Below are 26,023 nucleotides of genomic sequence, written 5' to 3'. Positions count from 1 at the left end.
AATTCTCTACCGCAGAGAGTTGTTAATGCCAGTTCGTTGGATATATTCAAGAGAGAGTTTTATATGGCCCTTACCGCTAAAGGAATTAAGGGGTATGGAGAGAAAGCAGGAAAGGGGTACCGAGGTGAATGATCAGCCATGATCTTATTGAATGTCGGTGCAGGCTCGAAGGACTAAATGGCCTACTCCTGCATCTATTTTCTATGTTTCTATGTTTCTATGATTGACATTACTAAATCCAGCTCTCGTTGCAGTGGTAGAATCATGGACCTACTCATTCATGGATCCATGGCTCTGTGGGGCTGAATTTAATAGTGTAAACTCCGGAAGTCAGATCACCTGGAATCTGAATTAAATGTGCATCAGTGTTTGCTTTGTTCCGGTACCAAAATCTCTGCTGAGTTGAAACCAAGTAAAAGTTTTAGTAGAGTTCAGAATATTTAGTGCTCCAAATAAATATCAGATTCAGGAAAATTAGCACAGAGGTCCCCTTCGTAGTACTATATAACTTATAAACTTATGTGTCTACACCAATTGACTATGAAATACACTTTCTAAACGTCTTAATTCCAGTTTAGTTACAGGAAACAATCTTGGGTTTGTAATATTTTAGGTTGATTAGGCTGTCGGTTTCAGAATGGAAATTGAGGCTGACAATTTTCAGAAACAGAAGGTAAATTATTGTTTAGAAATAATTGTTAAATCACTCCTTGGTAAGAACTGTGAATACAACAATAACAATTTCAAATTTGGCAGATTGTTTGCTGTAACTTACTTTGAACCGATTGCTTTCTAAGTTTCAGACAATCTATTCAGTATTAATCAGCCAGCGCTGACAGATAAAAATTCTATGTTGCCCTCTCTAAAACGATTTCACTATAAAAGCATACTACTGTATTACTTGAGACAGTAACAACGATTTACTATTTTTGTAAGTAATATTGATGTCTTAGATGTGTGTATTAATTCTGCTGAATTTATTGTCGACTTGAAACGCTAAATATTCTTAACTCCACTAGGAATCCCATACCTTTCGCTGAGTCCTATACTAATCTGTAAACTTCCTCATTAAAATATACAATTCTCCAACTTTTAATTGAATTGTCCTTTGTAGTAGAAATCTTCCCTTAGTTAAAAAGTATAGATCATAGGACTTTTGTTATGAACGATATCATATGTAAAAGAACATTTGGTAGGAATGTTATATTTTTAAAGTGGTCTTTTGTATCATTATTTGTAATATGTTTGAATTGTGTTATTTTTGTGCATTGTTTTAATTTAGCAACCATGGATAAAAAAAGTTACAATAAATAAATAGGTTGAATGCAATTGTTTACTTTCCTGCATTTTCTGGATCAAAACTGATTCCACGCTGGCATTTGAGCAATAACGGACATCCCAACTGTAGCCGCTTTAAAACTGCTAATAGGATGTAACGGAATTATTTGAATGTATTAACCTGGTATTCGCTTTACACAAAAATCTATATCCCCCTCCCCGATAAACAATTGACATAATTACTTGTCATCCTTAATTCTAACTTTAAATGTTAATATTCCAGTAAGAGTACGAGTGCAGTTGAAAATACCCAAGCAGTACATATTTTCCGTTCACCTTGCTACTTCCTGCAATTTCCAGTTATTTCGGCTAACTGAAAGGATAGTAAAATCAAAGAAAACCTTACACGATCGGAAGAGAGAGAAAAACGTTTTTAAAAAGCCATCTGGGCCAGCCTAGATTCAATCCGGAGAGTTGAATTTTATGTTGTTTCTAATACCTTGCACAAGTTTGACATTTGTATTTAGAAATTGAAAATATCTAGTATGTGCAATTTATACTCATTTGATACCAAGTGTTGTCTTTTAGTAACACCCATTTCTATACTTAGATTGAAAAACAGTTATCATACTGAAAAACAGTTACCAATACAGCCCCATGCAAAAACTCTTGACCCATTTACAAAATAGAAAGAGCTCATTGTGCTCGTGTCAAAATACAAATGCACGAGTGAATCTCCGCAGTATTCTGAACGAAATCCTTCATTTTTCCTTACAAAACCCCAACCGGTTCGCTCCACCTCTCACCGTCTGTATCTTTAAATAAACAATTCTAAACCCTTTAACTTGTTGAATTCCACCAACGTACTGCGAAAAACTGGGGTGCTGAAGTTGCATGTTCAACCATGAATTCATTGAATGGCGGTGCAGGCTAGAAGGGCCGAATGGCCTACTCCTGCACCTATTTTCTATGTTTCTATGTTTCTAAAACCGCGCCTGTAATAGTATACAGCTCCATTATAAACCTCTCAAGCCCTTTATTCACCATATATCTGGAATATGGGTTTGGCTGATATCTAACAATCACACCTATCACTTTAACTTTATTGGTATAATTTACATTCGTAATGAAGATATGATACTGTTATTTCGAAGGCTGGTAACACAAGAGCGGCAGAAATATAATACACTGAGAATAACGTTTTGCATCAATATCACTTACATCTATCTAGTGCAATAACAGTAGTTAAATAAAGGCGTTTCCGTTGATGTCACAACATTTATTTAACGGTAATGGAAATAACATACAAAGACCAAGTTATAACATCTTAGAAACAAAATATAGTGTTCACCAGCTAACTTTTGAATTTCGTTATCTCAGTTCTCCATAAGGCATATTTTCTTAAGACTTCAAAAAACCCTGGCCTTGAAATTAAATATTGGGATACTAGCCTACAAACGCTTAACGCGCTCTTGGGAAATTGCTCTTTCCACTACTTTAGGGGAGAGACAATCCATTTATTTTAAACTGTTTTATTTGTCCGCTAAAATAGCAGAGATGAATTTCAAACCAATGCGTTCATAGAATCGTAGAATCATAGAATGGTTACAGCACAGAAGGAAAGCCATTCGGCCCGTCGAGCCCATGCTGGCTCTCTGTAAGAGCACGTCAGCTAGTCTCATTCCCCCACCCTTTCGGCGTAGCCCTGCAATTCTTTTCCCTCCAGGTGCTTATCCAAGTCCCTTTTGAAAGCCACGATTGAGTCTGCCTCCATTACCCTTTCAGGTAGTGAATTCCAAATCCTAACCACTCCCTGCGTAAAAAGTTTCAGCGTTCAGCATTCATATACGAGTATCCCACAGCAGGGCATAATTTCATGACTACAGTGATTTAGAAAATCTCAGGAACTGGTAGGAAATATAGCTAGAAACTTCTCACTAATGTATCTTTCCTCCCGCGAAGGCATTGATTCTTTGTTATGGCATGTTTTTATGAGTACTAGGGTCCCTTCGGTACCTGGTCAAAATAGCCATTCGTATTTTTTGGGGAGACCATTCAACCACGGGGACATCATAACCAAGCCCAATCCTGCCCTTTTTCTCTCTCTCTCATACACACACACACACTTACATTATTTAAGCACGAGGCCGAGTAGATAGCAATCAAAAACAGGACCAATAGCTCAATGTTCCCTCCCAAACCCAGGGATGTAAAGGCCAATTGTAGGCCTTATTATTGAACTAGTTAAAATCAGCTAACTCAACGCTAACCGGGAATCCAACCGACAATACCGCTTGTCTATATACTTCATCTACTGTATGGAATCTGGATGAACTGCGAGCCATTCGGGGGAACCAATCTTTAGCCGAGAAATAGAAAGTCCATTGGTTTGACCATAATTCCCAGAATGGGTCGTTCCTTATAGATTATCACAAACGTCCTATAATTATACAATACTTATAAAATAATCACTTGAAAGGCCACAGTTCAGAGACTGTTTGTGAAAACATTTACACGGTGCAGCTCCCACCAGCCTGATTGGCTTCCTTTCGTCACAGTCGTCCGCAGGTCGGCCAATCGCAGGCATGTGTACATTTAGGCACGTGTTTGCCTCCAGAGTAAGTTTTTAATTTGTACAAATTTCGAAGAAAGATGCATCAGTTTAAAGAATATTTCTTCATTAGCATCAACTCACACTTGCATTCCAACTTCAGCGTTCTTTTTCCATTTTGGTTCAATCTACAAATTTAAAAAGGTACAAATGTTCGTCCACCCGAGTCAATGGCCAATAAGAAAAATGAGCTCAACTTTAAAATGAAAATGTAATTACTAAGATGTAATTGTTTCAGAAATTCAGACAGAAACCTTTATTTGGTAACTTCAACTTAGGAGAGAGATTATTTTAGTAGATTTGTCAGGGACTCAAAAGTAATTTATGGCTCACGTTTTGCCGTGCTTGTTTTGAAATCTTATCCTTTAATTTAAATCCACGTGGGTGCTTTAAGGCCATTGCGAACATGTGCTCCAGCTTCCATTTTATCTTCAATACTTCCATAATGTTATCAATTCACATTTTATTGTCTTACATTTTAAGGCTCCTGTGGGCTAATTTCTTACACATTTATTGCCCGTCTCGTGAGAACTGTGGTTACCCAAAGATGTATATATGATGTTATATTTACGTATTATTAACATTACCATAATTCCAAATAAAACTTACTGGTGACTAATACACATAAATTGATGTATTCTGATGTGAATGCTCTTGTCTGAATCAATGGCATATATGGTCTTTGATGTTTTGTGTAACCACTTATCAGATTTTTCAAGTCACTATTTGATTCGATTCGATTGAACTACAGTACATCTATTTATAAAATATTTTTCAGATTTAAAAGGGCCTTCGTGACAACCATTAGTATTGATTAGTCTGCAGTCCGTCCAGAAAAACAGCCATTGTCTACAAGGGATATCAGCGGTCGGCTGTATTGTTAGCAACCTAATCCCATAACGAAACCTTTTATCTCGCCAAGACTCCCTAATGTCCTTGTGACTCACAATTCAGGAAACCAAAGCCCACAATTTAGTAACTTTAAACAACCGCGTCTACCAGTTTTTTTTAAACTGTACATATATTATATTCATCATCAAAATCTAATGATGCATATTTCACTTATGGTACAATTCGAACGTGTACATTTCAACACAATACAATGCACGCAATATCCGTTATTAGTACAAGCATAGACAGCCATTGGGATACACATCTACATATCGTAACTGGTTATTGCACCCACAAGCTAAACATCAGTCATTCTAAATACTTTAGGTTTGACGTAAAGGGCAAGGTGTTGAGTGAAGGAATTCGGGCACTGGGTCGTTTTCTTTCGTCTCGACATGCAGCAGTATTGGATGAAAGCACATACACGAAAAGGTCAGTGTTTTTGTTGCCCAATTGGTCATGTTGTGATAAAACAATCCGCATTTCATCCCCCCATCGAGTTTTGCTAAGCATTTCTCCTAGCTGAAGAGGAGGCAGGTGCCCTGCTAGTGCCTTGCCCATTGCTCTCGGGGCGGTATTTGAGCCAGCAGATCACCCACGTGACGACCACTGAGAACAAGGCTAAGATGCTGGCCACCGACAGGCAGATGGGGCCGACGGGCGAGGGCGAGCTGTTGTAGTGATTGACGAAAATCAGGCCGGTGAAGAGCAGCACGACCATGGAGAGGAAGGAGAAGACCACGCAGACGCAGCCGGCGGTCAGGGCGGCCCGCTTGCAGTTCTGGCAGCTCTCGTAAGGCGCCGAGGGTCCCGAGGGCTGGCGGCTGGCGGCGGCCGCCGAAGGGGTGGCGAGCTCGGGCGGCGGGGCTGTGTTGGACCGGGGCTGCTGTTGCTGCTGCTGAGGCTGGTGGTGGTGGTGGTAGCGCTGGGCGTGAGGCTGCTGATTGAAGCTCTGCTGTTGGGGCGTCGGAGGCAGCACATCCTGGGGCAAAGGATCGGCCTCCACGTACAGGGGGAAAACCTCGGTGATCTTGGTGTTATTGGGCAGGTTGTGTATCCTGTAGTCGGGCACGGCTGTCCTGTGCCGGCAGATGGGGCAGGCGATTCGCCATGGCCGGTCCTCCCTGACGTGCAGGGTGGTCAGACACTCCTCGCAAAACGTGTGCAAACACTCCAAGATCTTGGGAGCCCTGCGATCCAGATCGAAGTAATTGTAGCAGATTTTGCACTCGTATTCTTCATAAGGGACCGTTGCATCCGGTGCCGGTAGACTTGCCTCCGCCTCTGCCATGACATCTTAAAATAACGGGGGAGGGAGGAAAAGGGGGAAACAATAAAAAAAATGCTTTCTTAAATAAAGCACCAAATCACTCACATCACCATTATTTCCTCCCTCTTTTCTCTCTCTCCCTCTCCCTGCTGTTAAGATATAACAACCCAGCTCGCACAGCCCTGCATTTTGATCTGTCCCTTTTAATAATAAAACCAGCCACTCGGCTTTGACGTGAAGACGGAGCAGCGATGATGTAATCTGGCGGCTCCAATGCGAGATTTCTGAACCGTTCAGGCTAAGGCCGGTCGCAAAAGGAAGGAAATGGAAAAAAAAAATCCTCTTCACCTTTCTTTGTTATTTCTGCTTTCGATGTTGTTCAAGGACACTGAATTCATGCTTGTTTCGTCCCGGGCGCGGGATGGGAAGGGGACTGGAAACACAAATACAAATAGGGGAGGGAGCGCAGGAAGCGGATTTTGTAAATAAATATGTAAGTCCTTTATAAAAATAGTTAATTCGGTTTTCAATTCAAATGCATTGTGTGCTGCTGCTGCTGCTGCTGAGGCTGAGGCTGGTGGTGGTGGTAGCGCTGGGCCTGAGTGAAGAAGTGAATACTGATCTAAATAATTTCATTTCATAATCTGTCCTTAATTGGCAATAATAATATACTGCGAAACTTCAATACATGAATATTCGCTTATTATTAATCGTATATCTCAGGTAGCTTATTATTAATCGTATATCTCAGGTAACATTCTGACATTGAAAATATAAAGGGATATATTTATCATAGCGGAATGGATACTGGTCGATTTTGACACAATGGGTATCCCCAGTACTCGCAATTAGTTAAACGTGGACTGACTAAGCTGTAATACCCAAAAGCTGACACCATTTTTACCATCATAAGCCAGCTAAATGTGCCGACTGATAGAACAGCCATAAAACAGGCCTTTTGGCTAAGATCAAGTGTAGTATCTGTTCTTATCAGTTTAATATCCCCTATCTGGGGACCAAATATTAAATTGTTTTTTGGAACAGGGAGATGGAACAGGGGCTTGCTCCGTCCACTCCACGCATCGACCTGGTATTGCAGTGTTTCCAGGAACGGTGCAGCTTCCCCTCACGGCCTTTTGGCTAAGATCAAATGTAGTAGCGCAAAGTGATTTTGGCGCTGGAGTTGATCTGACAAGAATGAACACCAAAAAAAAAAAGCCATAAAACAGGTCCTGGACGCCCTACAAAAGAAGGAGAGGGTGGACTCTGTCGGGTGGTTCCCCGAGCAGACTGTCGAACTCGTTTGGCAGAACGTCTCATCGCCAAAGCTTTCACACAAGCACCAAGATGTAGCTTGGTTGGCGGTGAGGAGGGCCCTACCCGTCAGAGCGTTCATGCACAGCCGGCATCTCAGCAGCACGGCACGGTGCCCCCGAGTCGGCTGCGGGGCGGACGACACTGTCACCCACCTCCTTCAAGATTGCGCCTTTGCAAGGCAGGTCTGGAAAGAGATGCAGTGGTTGCTGTCGAGGTTCATCCCGAGCAGCTCCGTAACACAGGACTCTGTGCTCTACGGGCTGTTCCCAGGGACACACACCGAGACAGACATCACCTGCTGCTGGAGGGCCATCAACTCGGTGAAAGACGCACTTTGGTCTTGCCGAAACTTGCTGGTCTTCCAGAGCAAGGAGATATCCACGTCTGCGTGTTGCAGACTGGCGCAATCCAAGATCCAGGACTACGTGCTGAGGGACACACTAAAAATTGGTGCAGCCGCCGCAAAGGCACGGTGGGGAAGAGCCACAGTTTAAAGCCCTTCTGCCACAGTAAACCCAGGGGCAGGAATCAGTACAAAACTCTCCTCAGGCTGCAATGGTAAACCTTTTGTATACATAGAGCACCATGATCTGCAAACACCTATGTAGTGCCATGTATAATGCAAGTTCTGTTGCATAATGCATGTTAGAAAGAAATGTAACTGCACCCTCACTGTGTACCGTATGGTGACACATGTAATGTAGCTTGATGAACGTACCACAATGTATCCTGGATTGTATGAATTGTACCTTGAAATGTAAAGTAAAGAAATGTATTGAACGGAACTGCGGTCAGCATCCAAATGTAACGTATGGAATTGCTGACCACATCCAAATGTACTGAACTGCTTTCAAATGTATTGTGCAAATTTTTATATGAATTAAGTATATTTTGAAATTTAAAAAAAAGTTTCTTCCTATCGCCACTATTATAAAACGTTAAAGATTTTTCAACTGAGGTCAACTTCAGGACAATTTCATTTACTCACCACTGGCCCCTGGTCTTTAAGCCACATTTCAAATCAGTGACCATCACAAACCTGGTGAACAGCAGAAGTTAGTAATGTAAGTGCAAAATCTGTGCCATCCTTAAATTTACCAATGCTACAAGAAAACTTACACAGAAAGTGTACTTGATCATGTTTCACTTAATGTTCCAAAGCATTTCACATACAATGAATTACTTTGAAGTGCAGTGACTGTTATGTAGGCAAATCATAGAAAAAGAATCAGAGAATTTTACAGCACAGTGTGTGTGTGTTGGCTCTTTGAACCAGCAGTCCTGTTTAGTCCCACATCCCCACTTTTTGACCGTAACCCTGCAAGTTCCTCATCCTCAAGTACCTGCCCAACTCCCTTTTAAAATTATTTTTGGAAACAGCTTCCACCATCTTTTCAGGTAGAGCATTCCAGATCCCAATAAAACTCTCCCAAAAACATTTCGCCTCATCTCCCCTCTAGATCTTTTACCAATGATTTTGAATCTATGACCTCCGGTTATTGACCCACTCACCAGAGGGAATAAAAACAGAAAATGCTGGAAATCTCAGCAGGTCAGGCAGCATCTGTGGAGAGGAAGCAGAGTTAACATTTCGGGTTGATGACCCTTCGTCAGAACTGGAGAGGGTTCGAATGTCTTCAGGACTCAACATCGAATTCAAAAATTTCAGCACATAATTGCTGCCAATCTTTGGCTCCTTAGCCCACCCCCACTCCTCCGCCTCCCTCAGAGCTTGTTTCTTTTTTTCTCCTTATCTCTAATGGCAGTTAGTCATAATCCCACTATTCACACCCTATCTCAACTATTTATAACTCCTGACATCAGCATTTGAATTTGGGCCATCATCCCTTTTGTCTCCCTATCTCTCTTGTCTTCCAACCTATCACAGATCTTTCCTTTTGTTCTTTCTTCCCCTCCCCCTTTCAGTGCTAGTTAAGAATCTGTTCTTTTCGAACACTCTCCAGTTCTGACGAAGGGTCATCGACCCGAAACATTAACTCTGCTTTCTCTCCACAGATGCTGCCTGACCCGTTGAGATTTCCAGCACTTTCTGATTTTATTCCAGATTCCAGTATCCACAGTATTTTGCTTTTGCACCAGAGGGAATAGTTTTTCTCTATCTACTCCTATCAAAACCCCTCATCATCTTGAATCCTGCCCGTCATCCTGAAACCTATAACTATCCTCATCACTATTTACTACTTTGCCAAGTTTTATATCATTTGCAAACTTTATAATGCTGCTTCCTACAGCATTAGGTCGTTTATAAAAATTGAAAAGAGTAATGACCCAAAACTGACCTTTGGGGAACACCACTGCAAACCACGGTCCAATCTGAAAAACATCCATCATAAGAACATAGGAACAGGAGTAGATCATTTAGCCCCTTGAGCCAGTTCTACCATTAATTGAGATCATGGCTGATCTGCGACCTAACTCCATATAACCGCCTTTGGCCCATATCCCTTAATACCCTTGGTTAACAAAAAATTCAATCTCAGGTTTGAAATTAACAATTGATCTAGCATCAATTGCTTTTTGTGGAAAAGTTCCAAACTTTTACCACCCTTTGTGTGTAGAAGTGTTTCCTAATTACACTCCTAAACAGTTTGGTTCTAATTTTTTGACTATGCTCCCTGGTCCAAGACTCCCCAACCAATGGAAGTAGTTTCTCTCTACCCCATCTGTTCCCCTTAATATCTTGAAAACTTCAATAAAATCACCCATCCACCACCACCTTTTGCTTCCTGTCACTGAGCCAACTTTGTATCCATACTGCCATTTTCCCCTTAATTCCATGGGCTTCCATCCTCTAATAAGCCTCCTGTGTGACTTTGTCAAATGCCTTCCGAAAGTCCATATATACAACATCTACTGCACTATTTCCCCAACACCCATGTTAGGCTGACTGGCCTGTAGTTTTCTGGTTTATCCCTATCACCTTTCTTGAATAGTGGTATAACATTAGCAACCCTCCAGTCCTCTGGCACTATTCCTGTATCCAGTGAAGATTGAAAGATTGTGGCCAATGTTTCTGCTATTTCTACCTTTGCTTGTTTCAGCAACCTACTATGCATTCCATTTGGACCAGATGACTTACAACTTTCAGTAATGCTAATCTTTTTAGTACATCTTACCTATCTATTAGTATACTATTCATAACTTCACTCTCCTCTTTTAGTGTAACTTTCACATCATCCGCTTCCTTTGTGAAGATGCAAAGTACTTATTTAATTCTTTAGCCATGTCCTCTGCCCTTATATGAAGATTTCCCTTTGGGTCCTTAATAGGCCCAAACCTTTCCCTAGCTAACCAGTTATACATTATGGGCTAGAAATTAGCTAGCCTTGCGCCCATTTTTTTCGCCGATATTTCATCTTTTTTGACAGTAAAAGGTGTTCACCTAAATTGGCCAAAGTTGTGCGCCGGCGGTTTTGAAATACTGCTGAAAAGTGGACCGCCGTCATGCAATACCAAAAAAGTGATATCGCTTTAAATGAGCTGTTCGGCACACCCATATTCTGCGTGAAAAAAAAATGCCCAAGAAAAGCCTGTGTTGCAGCTCCAGAAACAGCGGTAAGTATGAAGACCTGCAAAAAAAGTAAGTTAAAGTTTTTATTTTTTAATTCTTTTGCAGCGATTACTTAGTTAAGGGTCTCATAAATGTTTTGTGATATTTTATTTTTTGTTTTTTGCAATTTTCTTTTGTGTTTTCCCCCCTCCCACGGCCTGTCTTTTTAGCGGTAATCGGACTTGGACTAAAGTTGGCGAGGACCGCGGTTTCCATCGTGAATCTTCATGCACCACCGATTTTTACTGGTATTTTAGGCAAAAAATGATGAAAAAAATATCATTATCGCCAAAAGAACAATTTCTAGCCCTCGATGTTCATAAAATATTTCAGACTTCCCTTTAATGTTGTCTGCTAATCTTTTCACGTAACCTCTCTTCGCCTCCCATATTAACTTTTTCAATTCCCTCCTGTACTTTCCATAAGCTTCCTGGTTAGTAACTGAATCTTGTTCCTGACATTTGTCATAAGCCTCATTTTTTTTTAGTTTAACTTTTATTGCTTTTGCATCCAGGGCCCATTACGTTTGGATGCTCAGCCTTTTTCCTTCAAAGGAATATGCTTGGTTTGTACCTGAACTATCTCTTCTCTGAAAGCACTCCATTGCTCCATTACTGCTTTACCCTGCCATCGCCTTATGTATGCAATGTCCCTGCATCAGCCATTTTGTGCACAATAAGATCCCACAAGCAGCAATGAGATGAATGATCAATTAATCTTTATTTTGTTAGTGTTGGCTCAGGGATGAATGTTGGGTTGGAAAAATTCCCTGTTATACCAAAATGTCTTGCGTATACATGGTGTCAGGCATACTTTTATTTCATAGTTAGCCTTCTTTAGTCCCTACCTCTCAGATAAATCAGTAATTTTCAAACAATTTGTAACATTGGTATCATTTGAATTCAAAACCCTTCTTTGATAATATCATCATGTGATTTAAAAACAACTTTCCAGCTTCCACAGAGGGAAGTGCGAGTTTATTTACTGCTAGTTGGCTTGAAAGCAGTCAGGTTGTTTTTATAATTGATTTTCAAAGACAACAGGAGGAAATTCAACTTCAGCAGAAGCACAAAGCGAGCAGTAGTGGATTAGCTTGTACTCAACTGTTGTACCCAATTTTCTTTACCGTTGACTTCAATGAAAATAAATATCAGTCAAGGTATATGGTGTGAGGCTGATCCACAACCAACTGGTTTGTGCCCCTGCCAACATTGAATTCCCCCCCCACCACCATTGTCTGCAGGACATTTGGAAAAACATAATTCAATCAGGCAGAGTCAGCATAGTTTTTTGAAAGAGAAATTGTGTTTGACAAATCAAATTTGCTGGAGTTCTTTGAGGATGTAACGAGCAGGGTGGATACGTGGGAACCAGTGGATGTGGTATATTTGGATTTCCAGAAGGCATTCGATAAGGTGCCATATAAAAGGTTACTGCATAAGGTAAATCTCATGGGGTTGGGGGTAATATATTAGCATGGATATAGGATTGACTAATAAACAGAAAAGAGAGTCAGGATAAATGGGTCATTTTCCGGTTGGCAAACAGTAACTAGTGGGGATCGGTGCTGGGGCCTCAACTATTTACCATCTGTATTGATGACTTGGATGAAGGGACCGAGTGTAATATAGCCAAGTTTGCTGATGATACAAAGATGGGTGGGAAAGAAAATTGTGAGGAAGGCACAAAAAATCTGCAAAGGGATTTAGACAGGCTAAGTGAGTGGGCAAAAATTTGGCAGATGGAGTACAATGTGGGAAAATGTGAGGTTATCCACTTTGGCAGAAAAAATAGAAAAGCAAATTATAACTTAAATGGAGAAAAATTGCAAAGTGCTGCAATACAAAGGGGGTCCTTGTGCATGAAACACAAAAAGTTAGAATGCAGGTATAGCAAATAATGAGGAAGGCAAATGGAATGTTGGCCTTTATTGCAAGGGGGATAGAGTATAAAAGCAGAGAAGTCCTGCTACAACTATACAGGGCATTGGTGAGGCCACACCTTGAGTACTGCATGCAGTTTTGGTCTCCATATTTAAGGAAGGATATACTTGCATCGGAGGCTGTTCAGAGAAGGTTCACTAGGTTGATTCTGGAGATGAGGGGGTAGATAGGTTGAGTAGGTTGGGCCTAAACTCACTGGAGTTCAGAAGAATGAGAGGTGATCTTATTGAAACATAAGATAATGAGGGGGCTTGACAATATGGATGCAAAGAGGATATTTCCACTCATAGGGGAAACTAAAACTAGGGGCCATAGTCTCAGAATAAGGGGCCGCCCATTTAAAACTGAGATGAGGAGGAATTTCTTCTCTCAGAGGTTTGTAAATCAATGGAATTCTCTGCCCCAGAGTGTTGTGGAGGCTGGGTCATTGAATATATTTAAGGCGGATATAGACAGATTTTTGAGCGATAAGGGAATAAAGAGTTATGGGGAGCAGGCAAGGAATTGGAGCTGAGTCCATGATCAGATCAACCATGATCTTATTAAATAGCAGAGCAGGCTTGAGGGGTCAAATGGCCTACTTCTGCTCCTATATCTTATGTTCTTATGTAATAACTGTTAGTATCACTAATTACACATATTCTTTCGGTCAGTAATATCTTACATAATTCAATAACTTATTTACGTGTAAAAAATACTTAAGATATTATACAGCATCTTATCATGCCTTTCTGAAATGTCTGAAAGCACCACGTACAAATAATTAAATTGTGCAGTTACTGTTGTTATGCTCCTAAACCAATTATCATGCAGCAAGGTCCAAAATCGCAATGGTAATTGACCAATTAAGCTGCTATTGGTACATTGATTGAGAATCGAATGTTGGCCAGAACACCAGCAGAAATCCCTACTCTTGTACAACTACACCATGGGATCGTTAACCTGAACCTGAACCTTCAGAACAAGTAGACAGAAGCAAATCATCCAAAAGACAACACCTCCAATAATACAACACTCCCTTAATACTGAAGTGAAATGTCAGTCCTTGAGTAGGTCTTGAACCCTCAGCTTTATGGCAGAGAACAGTTTGCTAGGAACAGAACTAAGCTGACACTTACGAATATGTTACAATTTCACAAGATAAATGATCTCAGGTTCACTGGCAATCTCAAAGTAAATCTACACGTTTTTCCATTTTTCGGGAAAACAGGCAAGTTGATAGTGGAACCAGTGACCACATTAACCCAGAAGTAGGCAAGATTGGAGGACTCAAGCAGCAAATTGAATCCCAGGCTACATAATTAATTAGACAGTGCTGTAAATGGTAAGAAGGTGCAAATTGAGTGCTCATCACATACAAATGGATGAATAATGAAATCTCTATGTCAGGTACATGTCTGTTTTCCTGATTGAAAAATATCCCTGAATTGGAAACAAATTACAATGTTTTGTATTCCATAATCAATGGGACAAATCCAATCCAACCAATTACCACCCCATCAGTCTAATCTCAATCATCAGCAAAGTGATGGAAGGTGTTGTCAACAGTGCTATCAAGCGGCACTCACCAATAACATGCTCACTGATGCTCAGTTTGGGTTCTGCCAGGACCACTTGACTCTCAACCTCATTACAGTCTTGGTCCAAACATGGACAAAAGAGCTGAATGCCAGAGGTGACGTGAGAGTGACTGCCCTTGATATCAAGGCAGCAGTTGACCAAGTGTGGCATCAAGGCACCTTAGTAAAACTGAAGTCAGTGAGAATCAGGTGGAAATCTCTACACTGACTGGAGTCATATCTAGCACAAAGGAAGTTGGTTGTAGTTGTTAGAGGTCAATCATCTCAGCCCCAAGACACTGCTGCAGGAGTTCCTCAGGGCAGTGACCTAGGCCCAACCATCTTCAGCTACTTCATCATGACCTACCCCCCCATCATAAGGTCAGAAGAGGGGATGTTTGATGATGATTGCACAGTGTTCAGTTCCATTCACAACTCCTCAGATAATGAAGCATGCAGCAAGACCTGGACGTCATTCAAGCTTTGGGTGATAAGTGGCAAGTAACATTCTCACCACACAAGTGCCAGGCAATGACCATCTCCACAACAAGTGAGCGTCTAATCACTGGCCCTTGACATGCAATGATATTAACATCACAGAATCCCCCATCATCAATATCCTGGGGGTCACCATTGACCAGAAACTTAACTGGACCAGCCACATAAGTACTGTGGCAACAAGAGTAGGTCAGAGGCTGGGTATTCTGGGGCAAGTGTCTCACCTCCTGGCTCCCCAAAGCCTTTCCACCATCTACAAGGCACAAGTTAAGAGTGTGATGCAATACTCTCCACTTGCCTGGATGAATGCAGCTCCAACAACCCTCAAGAAGCTCAACACCACCCAAAGCAGCCCGCTTGATCAGCACTCCTTCCATCAACTTAAGCATTCACTCCCTCCACCACCGGGGCACCGTGATTGCAGTGTGCACTATCTACAAGATGCACTGCAGCAATTCGCCAAGGCTTCTTTGACAGCACCTCCCAACCTGCAACCTCGACCATCTAGAAGGACAAGGGCAGCAGGCACATGGGAACACCACTACCTCCAAATACCCCTCCAAATTACACATCATTCTGACTTGAAAATGTATCGCCGTTCCTTCATTGTCACAGGGTCAAAATCCTGAAACTCTCCCATACAGCACGGTGGGAGTACCATCAGCGCACGGACTGCAGCGGTTCAAGAAGGTGGCTCATCACCACCTTCTCAAGGACAATTAGGGATGGGCAATAAATGTTGACCTTGCCAGTGACGCCCACATCCCAGGAACAAAATATATATTTTTTAAACTGAAAATTATTTCCCTTTCTCCTACAAGGTTCTCCACACCATGTTCTGTTCTTCAACTGAGTGGACTGATAAGTCATCTGCCCTCAGAATTCATATTATTGATGTTTCAGAAAACTTTGATAAAGTCCCACATATGAGGCATCTAAAAAAAGTTATTGGTCATAGAATTAATAACACATTAGCCAGCTGGATTGAAGACAAGCTTGACAATAGGAAGTAGAACATGATGATAAATGGAACATGCTCTGAGAACTGGTGACTAGAGGGGTTTTGCAGTGGTTTGTTCTGGTTAATCTGTTGTTAACACTATTTGTAAGTGACTTGAAGAAGACTATATATGATGTAAAATTTGCTGATGATACAAAGCTATATGGCCAGGTTACAAATGTAAGGGAAAGGACAACTTTCAAAAATGTCTGAACCAATAGCTGGACTAAGACAAGACTGGTGGTTTATAGTATGGGTATAATTGTATAATCATGCATGTTGATATAGGAAACAGCAAACACCTGTATGTGATGGGTCCTATTTGCAAAACGCGAAGGAGGAAACAGATTTGGATGGGATTATTAATCATTCACTAAAAACTTTCAGGAAATGAGAACTCTCTGTGGATGTCCCCGACGGTCTTATAATGCTTTCTAATGAGATGCAGTAGTTTTTTTTTTTACAAGGAATTAATGCAGCAGATATTATATAGCATAGCTTTCAAATTGTATTTAATAGGTTCCTTCACAAGAGCTAAAGTTGAGGTTTCAGGGAGAATTTGTAAGATGAACAAAAGCTCGGGTTGGCAACAGTAAAAAAAAACTAAAGGGGTCTGATTTAGTGTGAATGGAGCAATGCAGGACATAAGAACATAAGAAATAGGAGCAGGAGTAAGCCATTTGGCCCCTCAAGCCCACTCCGCCATTCAATATCCTGGCTGATCTGATCATGGACTCAGCGCCACTTCCCTGCACACTCTTCATAACCTTTTATTCCCTTATAACTCAAAAATTGGTCTATCTCCACCTTAAATATATTCAATGACCCAGCCTCTACAGCTCTCTGGGGCAGAGAATTCTATAGATTTACAACCCTCAGAGAAAAAATTGCTCCTCATCTCAGTTTTAAATGGATGGCCTCTTATTCTGAGACAATGGCCCCAATTTTGCCCATCACTGGGCGCCGTTTTTTTTTGTGCTGCACAGGCGCTTTGAGTTTAAAAAAAATAGATATATAATCATCTTTTTTGCGCATGTGCATTGCGCATGCACAATTAGTTGCCTTTTTTTGGAGCACATGCGCTGTGTGGTTCAGGCGCACATTGGAAGCCCCGTCCTGTGAGATCAGCTCGGGTAGCACCGGCTCCAGAAGGTGCGCATGGTGGAGGAAGACTTAGGATTTTTATTTTCAGTGCTGAGGGGCCAAGTTTTTTTTAAATAAATGCACTGCGCAAGCGCACTGTGCACAATAAAAATTGTGTGTGTTGACCTTTGGCCTGGGATAGCAGCGGGTCACGTGGGTCGAGAACTTTTGGCCTGGGATAGCAGCCGGCCGCGTGGGTGGAGGACCATCGGCCGGGAGCTAGCAGCGGCTGCAGTCAACCTCGAGGAGAATCGGGAGAAGGCTGTACTAGATGGCAAAAGAAGACGACTCGGATTTGTCTGCTGCTTTTTCAAACTTGGAGATTTTAAAAGGTTTCCCTGCACTTTTTGGATGATTTTGGGCAGTGAGAACATCAGTGGAAAAGGGTAAAGATTTTTTCTTTTTTTGCCAGCATTCATTTATCATTGCAGGAGCATCAGTATTGGTAAGTTTATAATTATTTTTATTATTATACCTGCATATAGTAAGTATTCACTTTTTAAATTACCTAAAAGTTTATTTATAAAAGAGTCCCTTTGGCCAGGGATGTGGGGGGTGGGGGTGGGGGGAAGGGGCGGGCAGTGTAAATTTCTCTAACTGCAGGCAAGGGTTCTTCCTATGGCGCTTCTAGGGTCTGTGCACCGGTTTGAAAAATATCATTCTTGTGGAAAGTTTGCCTTATGCACACAAATGGCACACAACCTTCTTTTACAGGTACACCGGTGCCAGAATGTATGGCACCAAACATTCTGGCACTGGTAGTAGACGCCGGCACCCCAAAACTGGGGAATCCTTAAACTGAGCTTCGGCGGCAAAAAATTCATTGAGCATTGAAAAAACGGCGCCTAGTGCTGGGCAGACTTGGGACCTATATTCCTTTGTAGATTTTTTGTGTCCTCCTCACAATTTGTTTTTCCACCCAAAGGAGATCCCACTGGCATTTCTTGCATGCTTCCATCTAAAATTCAGCACTATATATTTTCCTTATTCATTGTGAGCTTCTGTCCACACAGCAGGCTGTCTCACTGAGCTAAAATTTAAAAGGCTGCATTCTGGGCTGAACAGGAAGCTTAATTGACTGAAGATAAAAGCTGCAGTGAAATGGAAGGCTCCTGACAACATGCTCCTAGATTTACTGAAGTTTTGAGGTGGTTGATCATGAAATGAGGTAAAGGAAGGTATCCCTGTTTGACATACCAAGCATCCGCTCTATAAAAATGTAATATAAAATGTCAGGCAGCAGAATGCGGATAGGGTGTGTGCTGTCTGCAACACCAAGAGAACCCGGCTACAAATTCGAATTAATATGGCAGACCTGAAGAAAGCTGTCAAGGTTACAACAACAACGGCAACAACTTGTATTTATATAGCGTCTTTAACGTAGTAAAACATCTCAAGGCGCTTAAGGCTAAGCTGCCTCCTGTACCAAATAGCTATCCAAAGTATGCATGTCACAAAGTGTTCCCTCGTAACATGTTATTCTTTTATTGCTGTCCCATGTAAAATAGGCAGACAATGTTACAGCTACTTGAATACTTACCATGCATGACTATGCTGCAACTAGACACAAATTTAAGCTGTAACCTACAACTGAAGCTCTTGTCACGCTGACACCTTAAAGGAGTTTCACAAAGAAAATCTTTTTAAAACAAGCTAGCTGTATGATGCATTTCTTTTATTTACATGTATGATGGGCTGCAGTCACTTGGGTGTCGCTGTACGTCCTCTTGAAACTTGCAACATCTCAAGGCTACTTCTCTGCTTATAGGACAAGATGGCTGATAACAGGAAGGAGCAGTCCTACAAGGGAGGAGGGCCCTGCAACACCAAGCCCTTGAAGAGGTCACACTGGGCACCATTTGGTATTGATAACAGAAAGTGAGCGGGGGAGGATATTTGGACTTCTAGCAGGCATTTGACAAGGTGCCACATAAAAGGTTACTGCACAAGATAAAAGTTCACGGGGTTGGGGGTAATTATTAGCATGGATAGAGGATTAACTAACTAACAGAAAACAGAGAGTCGGGATAAATGGCTCATTCTCGGGTTGGCAATCAGTAGTGGGGTGCCGCAGGGATCCGTACTGGGACCCCAACTATTTACAATCTATATTAGCGACTTGGAAGAAGGGACCGCGTGTAACGCAGCCAAGTTTGCTGATGCTACAAAGATGGGAGGAAAAGCAATGTGCAAAAGGACATAGACAGGCTTAGTGAATGGGAAAAAAATTGGCAGTTGGAAAGTGTGAGGTCATGTACTTTGGCAGAAAAAAAATCAAAGAGCAAATTATTATTTAAATGGAGAAAGATTGCAAAGTGCTGCAGTACAGCGGGACCTGGGGGTATTTGTGCATGAAACACAAAAGGGTAGTGTGCAGGTACAGCAAGTGATCAGGAAGGCCAATGGATTCTTGGTCTTTATTGCAAAGGGGATGGAGTATAAAAGCAGGGAAGCCTTGCTACAGTTATGCAGGGTATTGGTGAGGCCACACCTGGAATACTGTGTGCAGTTTTGGTTTCCATATTTACGAAAGGATATATTTGCTTTAGAGGCAGTTCAGAGAAGGTTCACAAGGTTGATTCCGGAGATGGGGATTTGACTTATGAGGAAAGGTTGAATAGGTTGGGCCTCTACGCATTGGAATTCAGAAGATTGAGAGGTGATCTTATTGAAAAGTATAAGATTATGAGGGGGCTTGACAAGGTGGATGTAGAGAGACTGTTTCCACTGATGGGGGAGACTAGAACTAGAGGGCATGATCTTAGAATAAGGGGCCACCCATTTAAAACTAAGATGAGGACAAATTAATTTTCTCAGAGGGTTGTGGATCTGTGGAATTCATTGCCTCAGAGAGCTGTGGAAGCTGGGGCATCGAATAAATTTAAGACAGAGATAGACGGGTTCTTAACCGATAAGGGAATAAGGGGTTATGGGGAGCGGGCAGGAAAGTGAACCTGAGTCCATGATAGGATCAGTCAAGATCATATTAAGTGGCGGAGCAGGCTCGAGGGGCCGAATGGCCTACTCCTGCTCCTATTTCTTATATTCTTATGTACATCCTAACTGAGTGCTAATAACATCCTCCTTTTTTTATATCTTTCTCACTCACTCACCATCCCATGCAGAACAGTGAGTGCTGTTTGAAGGAGTCTCTTGCAGCCAGCATTGTAACACATGTTCCGCTTCTGTTTTTATTGGCCAAGAAGGGTAACAACCAGCTAGTATCTGTGGTCCTGTACATGCCAGCACTTAACAGCATCCTCAGCCATTCGCCACATTTTAAAAACCAGCACAACTACACTCATTGAGAGAATTTTGATGGTGAGCTTAAGGAGATAAGACCAGGTAAGTCACAGTGCACTTGTAAGGAGGAGTAGGTGGTGCTAGTGAAGGAGCAGGAACCTACTGATTTGATGACAGTTCACTTCCCTCCTCAGTTGCAGAGCCTGGGAATTCAGCCTGGGAGCATCATGTACAACAGTCATCTTGCAAGATCTGTGAAGTAGTCCAGTTGCCACATTGGTGCAGACATTCACTAAGGCTTCTCTGCATTGCAGTCTATCATGCAACATGTAGCAACTCCATGGACATCTGCAGCAGAGATCCCAGTGGCACAGTGCATTGTATAGGGTTAATCACAAAGGGTTAATTATGATATTCCGACATTTACAGTGTGTTTTCTGCTTCATGCCTCGTGGAATGTTGTTGATGCAGAGAGAGAGAGAGCGACCTTGATGCGCACACCATCTTGTTTATGGGACGATCGGCGCCTCGAGGTCTCATGCTTTGTGGAAGAACAGTTGGGGCCTTACAGATTAGGAGTTGGCCATAAGCCACATGCACCCATGTTTGTTCAATAGTATAAAGGAACGGAACTGTCCAGTAGCTCTTTGAACTTCACCTTGGACTGTGATTCGCGAGCGGTGCCGGGACCCCCAAGGCTCCTGACCAGCCGTCGTTGCAGAGTTCCCAACGGGCCGAAGGCTGTGAGCATTGTTGCATCTTATCGTACTTCTCTTTTCTTCATAAACTGTATTATGTTTCTTTTCTCAGTAAACGGTGTTTTATCTTTACTTCATTTGTCTTGTCTCTTATTTAACATTCATCCAGATCCCGAACCTGGGATCCAAAACATTTTGGCGTAGTCGGCAGGATCTGGTAAAATGTTTAAGAGAAAAGACAAGAAGCAGTCTCCTCCTGTGGGAGAGAAGTATAGAATACCAGGGTGGAGCATGAGGGATGAGGGTTTTGGCTCTCTTGCCAATGTGCTAGCCCGGTTTGGGATACGCACATTGGAATAGAGCAAAGATAGAACCGTACCCCAACGCAGTACTGTCTCTCCTGGAAGAAGTGGGCTTCCCACAGGAGAAAAGTAGTCCCCCACAAATGGGATGGATTTTGTTGACAGCATTAAGGGTGATGTGTAAACAACTTAAGAAAAGTGAGGCAGAAAACCTACAGTTAAAAACAGCTGTTAAGGTTTTGGAAAGTCAAAACTCGACTCTGACTGAAGCGGTTCGCACTGCACAAGAATGGGCAGATAAAGTCAATGAACAATCAGAAACTTTAATATGCCACCTGGCGACAGTACAAAATAAAAAGAAAGCCAGATAATGGAAATTACAGATAGATCGGTCAAAGGTACGTGCATTGGTAGCTGGACTCACTTGGGATCCGGCTCATTGGGACGGAGACATCTGGTACTCCTCTGACTCAGAATATGAGTGGACAGATGGAGAGGGGAGGGGGAATGGGAGGAAACTAAAGACCCTCCCCCATACGCTCCGAGCACACAAGCTAGACCCCTTATGACAAATAAGATGAAACAGCAAGATGGGGAACAGCCGGTAACCACTAGAGGGGTGTGTGACTTCACCACTCGTGAGTTACAAGAAATAGGGCTCGATTTTGCCAAAAACCCCGGGAATCATTATCAGAATGGCTAACCCGGATTTGGGACCAGGGAGCATCAGGCGTAATACTTAACCTCGAAGAGTTAACAAAAATGGGGACTATGACTACGGACCACCATATCACAGCAGTGCTACGGAATGTCCAGGACACAGGTTCTCTATGAGACATGGTTACTATAGGGATCCGGCAAAAATATCCATCTGCCGTTGATTGGGAAGGGGAGGTAAAATCTTGGAATACTATGGCGGAGGATGCGATACAGTTGCGCAACATGGCAACACAGGGAGAATTATATCACCAAACATATGGGGGGCCAGATCAGGAACTCTTTACGGCAGGAATGCCTATTGTTAGGACAGGTAGAGGATGTAGAAGATAGTGTGCGAGAGTCGAGAACAGCTGAGGTAGAGGGGGATCGGGACCAGCGACAAGGTTCGACCTCTGGGAAAGGTACAGGGTCAGGAAAGAGAAAAAAAAGAATTACGCAGAGGGACATGTTCGCGGCTTTACTGAAGGCAGGGGTCCCCAAGGAAAAAATTGATGGAATCCCAACAGGAGTGATGTATTCTATGTGGAAGCAACTCTGCGTCCCGGGAACAGGGACGGGTGAAAGGAGGGAGGTAAGGGAGACTAAGTCGGATAGCGATAAGTCTGCGGATGCGGAGAAACCACCTCCCGCTAGCCTATACCCCAACGTAGAAGAGCTGTGGAAGGCTAGTAATCCCCTCCACTAGGGGTGTGGCCAGGATCCGGGAGTACTCCCCGTTAGAACCACATCAACCCAAGCTCCCAGGGACCTGAAGCCACACATTCCGATTACAATACATTGGCGGGGTGGAACATACAAAGAGATGTTGCTTTACTAGACACAGGGGCAGAGTTACTATTATCCATGGAAATCCCAGGAAACACACAGGGACGCGGATGATGATTAATGGGTTCGGAGGGGCAGAAACGCCCGCTGTCCGAACAACTATCAGAACGGCATTGGGAAATGGGCCTCCGCGCTGGGTAACGGTCTTAATATCGGCAGTAAAGGAACATATTATTGGGATGGACCTTTTAAACGGAACCACACACAACACCTCGTTCAGGCAATTCTCATTTGGGATACGGGCGATCACTGTGATTGCAGGGGAAGCAAAGTGGGAACCAGTGGTCATACCACGGCCATCGCGTATAGTGACTATGAAACAGTACCGAGTACCTGGGGGACACAAAGAAATAGAGGAAACCATACAAGGGCTCTTGGAGGCGGGTATCATTCGACATGCGGTGTCCCCCTACAATAGACCTGTTTGGCCTGTGCAGAAACCCGACAAAAGTTGGAGGATGACTATGGACTACCAACAACTGAACAAATTTGCCCCTCCCCTGGCAACTGCTGTCCTAGATGTAGTAACTATAACAGAGCGGCTGTCTGAAGAAGGTGCAGAGTGGTATGCGGTAATCAACCTGACCAATGCCTTTTTCTCCATTCCAATAGCGGAAGAATCGCAGGATCAGTTTGCATTCACTTGGGAAGGGAGGCCATACACGTTTAAATGCCTACCTCAAGGTTACCTACATAGCCCTACCCTATGCCAAGGATTGGTGGCCCGGGACTTGGACATGTGCACATTGGCCCCTAATGTCTCACTGGCACACTGCATCGATGATGTACTAATAAGGGGTCCCACCGAGGCAGTGGTGTCAGAAGCCCTAGCTACTTTAGTCCAACACATGCGAGACAGGGGCTGGGAGATAAATCCGAAAAGGTGCAGGGCCCTAGCCAGACTGTCCAGTTTCTGGGGATCCAATGGTCTCGGGGTGAGCGCATCATACCCGAGCCTGTGAAGAATAAAATTCAAGAAATGGCCACCCCCACGAATAAAACTGAGACACAACGGTTTGTGGGACGACTGGGTTACTGGAGGAAACACATACCTCACCTCACGATGTTATTAAAACCGCTGTACGCCATAACACAAAAAAAGGCCCATTTCGAGTGGGGAAAGGAACAGCAGGTGGCTTTTGATGCAGCCAAAGAAGCCGTAGCTCAAGCTTTACCCCTAGCCCCGTGAATGCCTGGGCAGCCTTTTGAGCTACAGGTATCCGTTACCAATGATACTACAGTATGGAGTTTGTGGCAGTTCAACATGGCACTCGTGTACCGTTAGGGTTCTGGTCTAGAAAATGCTACTCATTACACTCCATTTGAGAAACAATTATTAGCATGTTATTGGGCCCTAACAGAAACAGAAGGACAGACGGGGGATGACAAAGTCAGTTTAAGACCAGACCTACCCATATTATCCTGGGTTCTCTCAGAAAGTGAAACACACAAGGTCGGGCGAGCGCAGCAAAGCTCCATAGTGTGCTGGAAATGGTATATCGCAGACAGAGCAAGTAAAGGAAAATAAGGAATCACCGGACTACATCAGCATGTGGCTGAATACCCACAAAGAGCTGAGAGTGAACTTACACAGTTGTCTGTCAGTTTAACCAAAGAGTCACCGATCTCCTGGGGCGTGTTTTTTGAACAGTTAACACCCGAAGAACGTAGCCATGCCTGGTTCACAGATGGCTCAGCGGTCTGGCGAAACGGCCTTCGGCGATGGCAAGCCGCTAACTTCAATCCAAAAACCCAGACAATTGTGCATGATGAGGTCATGGGAGGATCCAGCCAGCTAGCAGAACTAGCAGCTGTAGTCCTTGTGTTAGAAGAGGAACAGCAACAAGTACACATATATACTGACTCATGGGCAGTAACCAATGGCATGGCGAGCTGGATGCAAAACTGGCATGAACATAACTGGCAAATAACTAGGAAAGACTTGTGGGGAAAGCACCTATGGGAACAAATATGATCCAAAGCCCAGAAGATGAAAATAACTGTATATCATGTGGGCGCTCACATGAAAAACACTTCAAAGACCTCTGAACATAATAACACCGTTGATAATATGGGCTGTCAAAGAGGCGGAAGAGGAATAATGTGGCATAGGCAAGTGGGCCCACCACAAATCTGGACATTTGGGCATTCAGGGTACGATACAATGGGCACGAAATAGGGGGTTACATTTGACTACGGACGGTGTTAAACAGATCATAAACACCTGTGAAATTTGTCAAAAGGTGAAGCATTTTCCCCTACAACAACAACCCGGTGCCCATATTAAGAGAGGGACTCAACCAACACAAATATGGCAAGTTGATTATGTAGAACTTTTACCATTGCAACAACGGTTCCAATATTTGCTCACTGCTGTTGATACCTATTCTGGACTTTTGATAGCTTATCCAGTGACTAAAGCGAATCAACAAAGTACGATTAAAGGACTGGAGAATTTAATCACATACCTCGGTGAGCCAGCAGAAGTACAGTCCGATAATGGGTCGCACTTCACAGGTCAAACAGAGCAACAGTGGGCGGTAGACAACGGGATCTATTGAATGTTTCACATACCTTACTATCCGCAAGCTGCAGGGTTAATAGAACGCATGAATGGACTACTTAAGCAACAGATTAAAATATTAACTCCCACTAACACATTGCAAGGGTGGTAAAAGGTCTCAGCACAAGCAGTGCGCAATCTGAATCACCGACCATTGCAGGGGGGGGGGGGGGGGTGTCGGGGGAGGGGAACTCCCATAAGCCACATGTTAGGCAAAGTTAGTGTCCCTACTATTGAAAAAGAAAATCAGACTCAGGACACAGTTTGTAAAGGAGGAAAAGTGTGGGTGCAGTACCCCCAGAAACCCTTACAAGCAGGGGAAATCTTAGCGAAAGGAGAGGGAAACACTTATTGGGTGCTCCTGACTGGTCAAGATATTCCTCTCTGTATTGACAAAGGTAAATTGACTAAACGGAGCTGAATTAATATACTTATGCTTCCTCCCACAGAAATTCTGCCCAAAATGGTAACTTACCAACTTGTGCTGGCAAGTCTCTATGTCTCGTTATCTGTGACTGTGCTACTTCCATCCTCAAACACAGCATGGGATGGCCGTATAGGGTGGCGGTTAGCTAACACTGATCGTACGCA

General features: G+C 42.9%; 1 protein-coding gene and 1 pseudogene across 1 annotated transcript; one reads left to right on the top strand and one right to left on the bottom strand.

Annotated features, from left to right (window-relative positions):
• Nucleotides 1–5,232: 5,232 nt before the first annotated feature.
• On the bottom strand, nt 5,233–6,071 carry LOC139265381 (RING finger protein 228). The gene has a single exon (XM_070882357.1). It carries the CDS (start codon nt 6,069–6,071, stop codon nt 5,286–5,288), a length of 786 nt encoding a protein of 261 aa, XP_070738458.1. The 3' UTR covers nt 5,233–5,285.
• A 925-nt stretch (nt 6,072–6,996) lies between these two features.
• LOC139266522 (U2 spliceosomal RNA) lies at nt 6,997–7,174 on the top strand (annotated as a pseudogene).
• Nucleotides 7,175–26,023: the final 18,849 nt, after the last annotated feature.

The sequence above is a fragment of the Pristiophorus japonicus genome, chromosome 6 (assembly GCF_044704955.1).
Source record: "Pristiophorus japonicus isolate sPriJap1 chromosome 6, sPriJap1.hap1, whole genome shotgun sequence".
Taxonomy (NCBI): Eukaryota; Metazoa; Chordata; class Chondrichthyes; family Pristiophoridae; genus Pristiophorus; species Pristiophorus japonicus.
This window is presented reverse-complemented; position numbering and strand designations above follow the sequence as displayed.

Bases quoted from the DNA above. Each gene is read 5' to 3' on its own strand.
- LOC139265381 (XM_070882357.1), bottom strand. From the start codon at position 6,071: ATGGCAGAGGCGGAGGCAAGTCTACCGGCACCGGATGCAACGGTCCCT.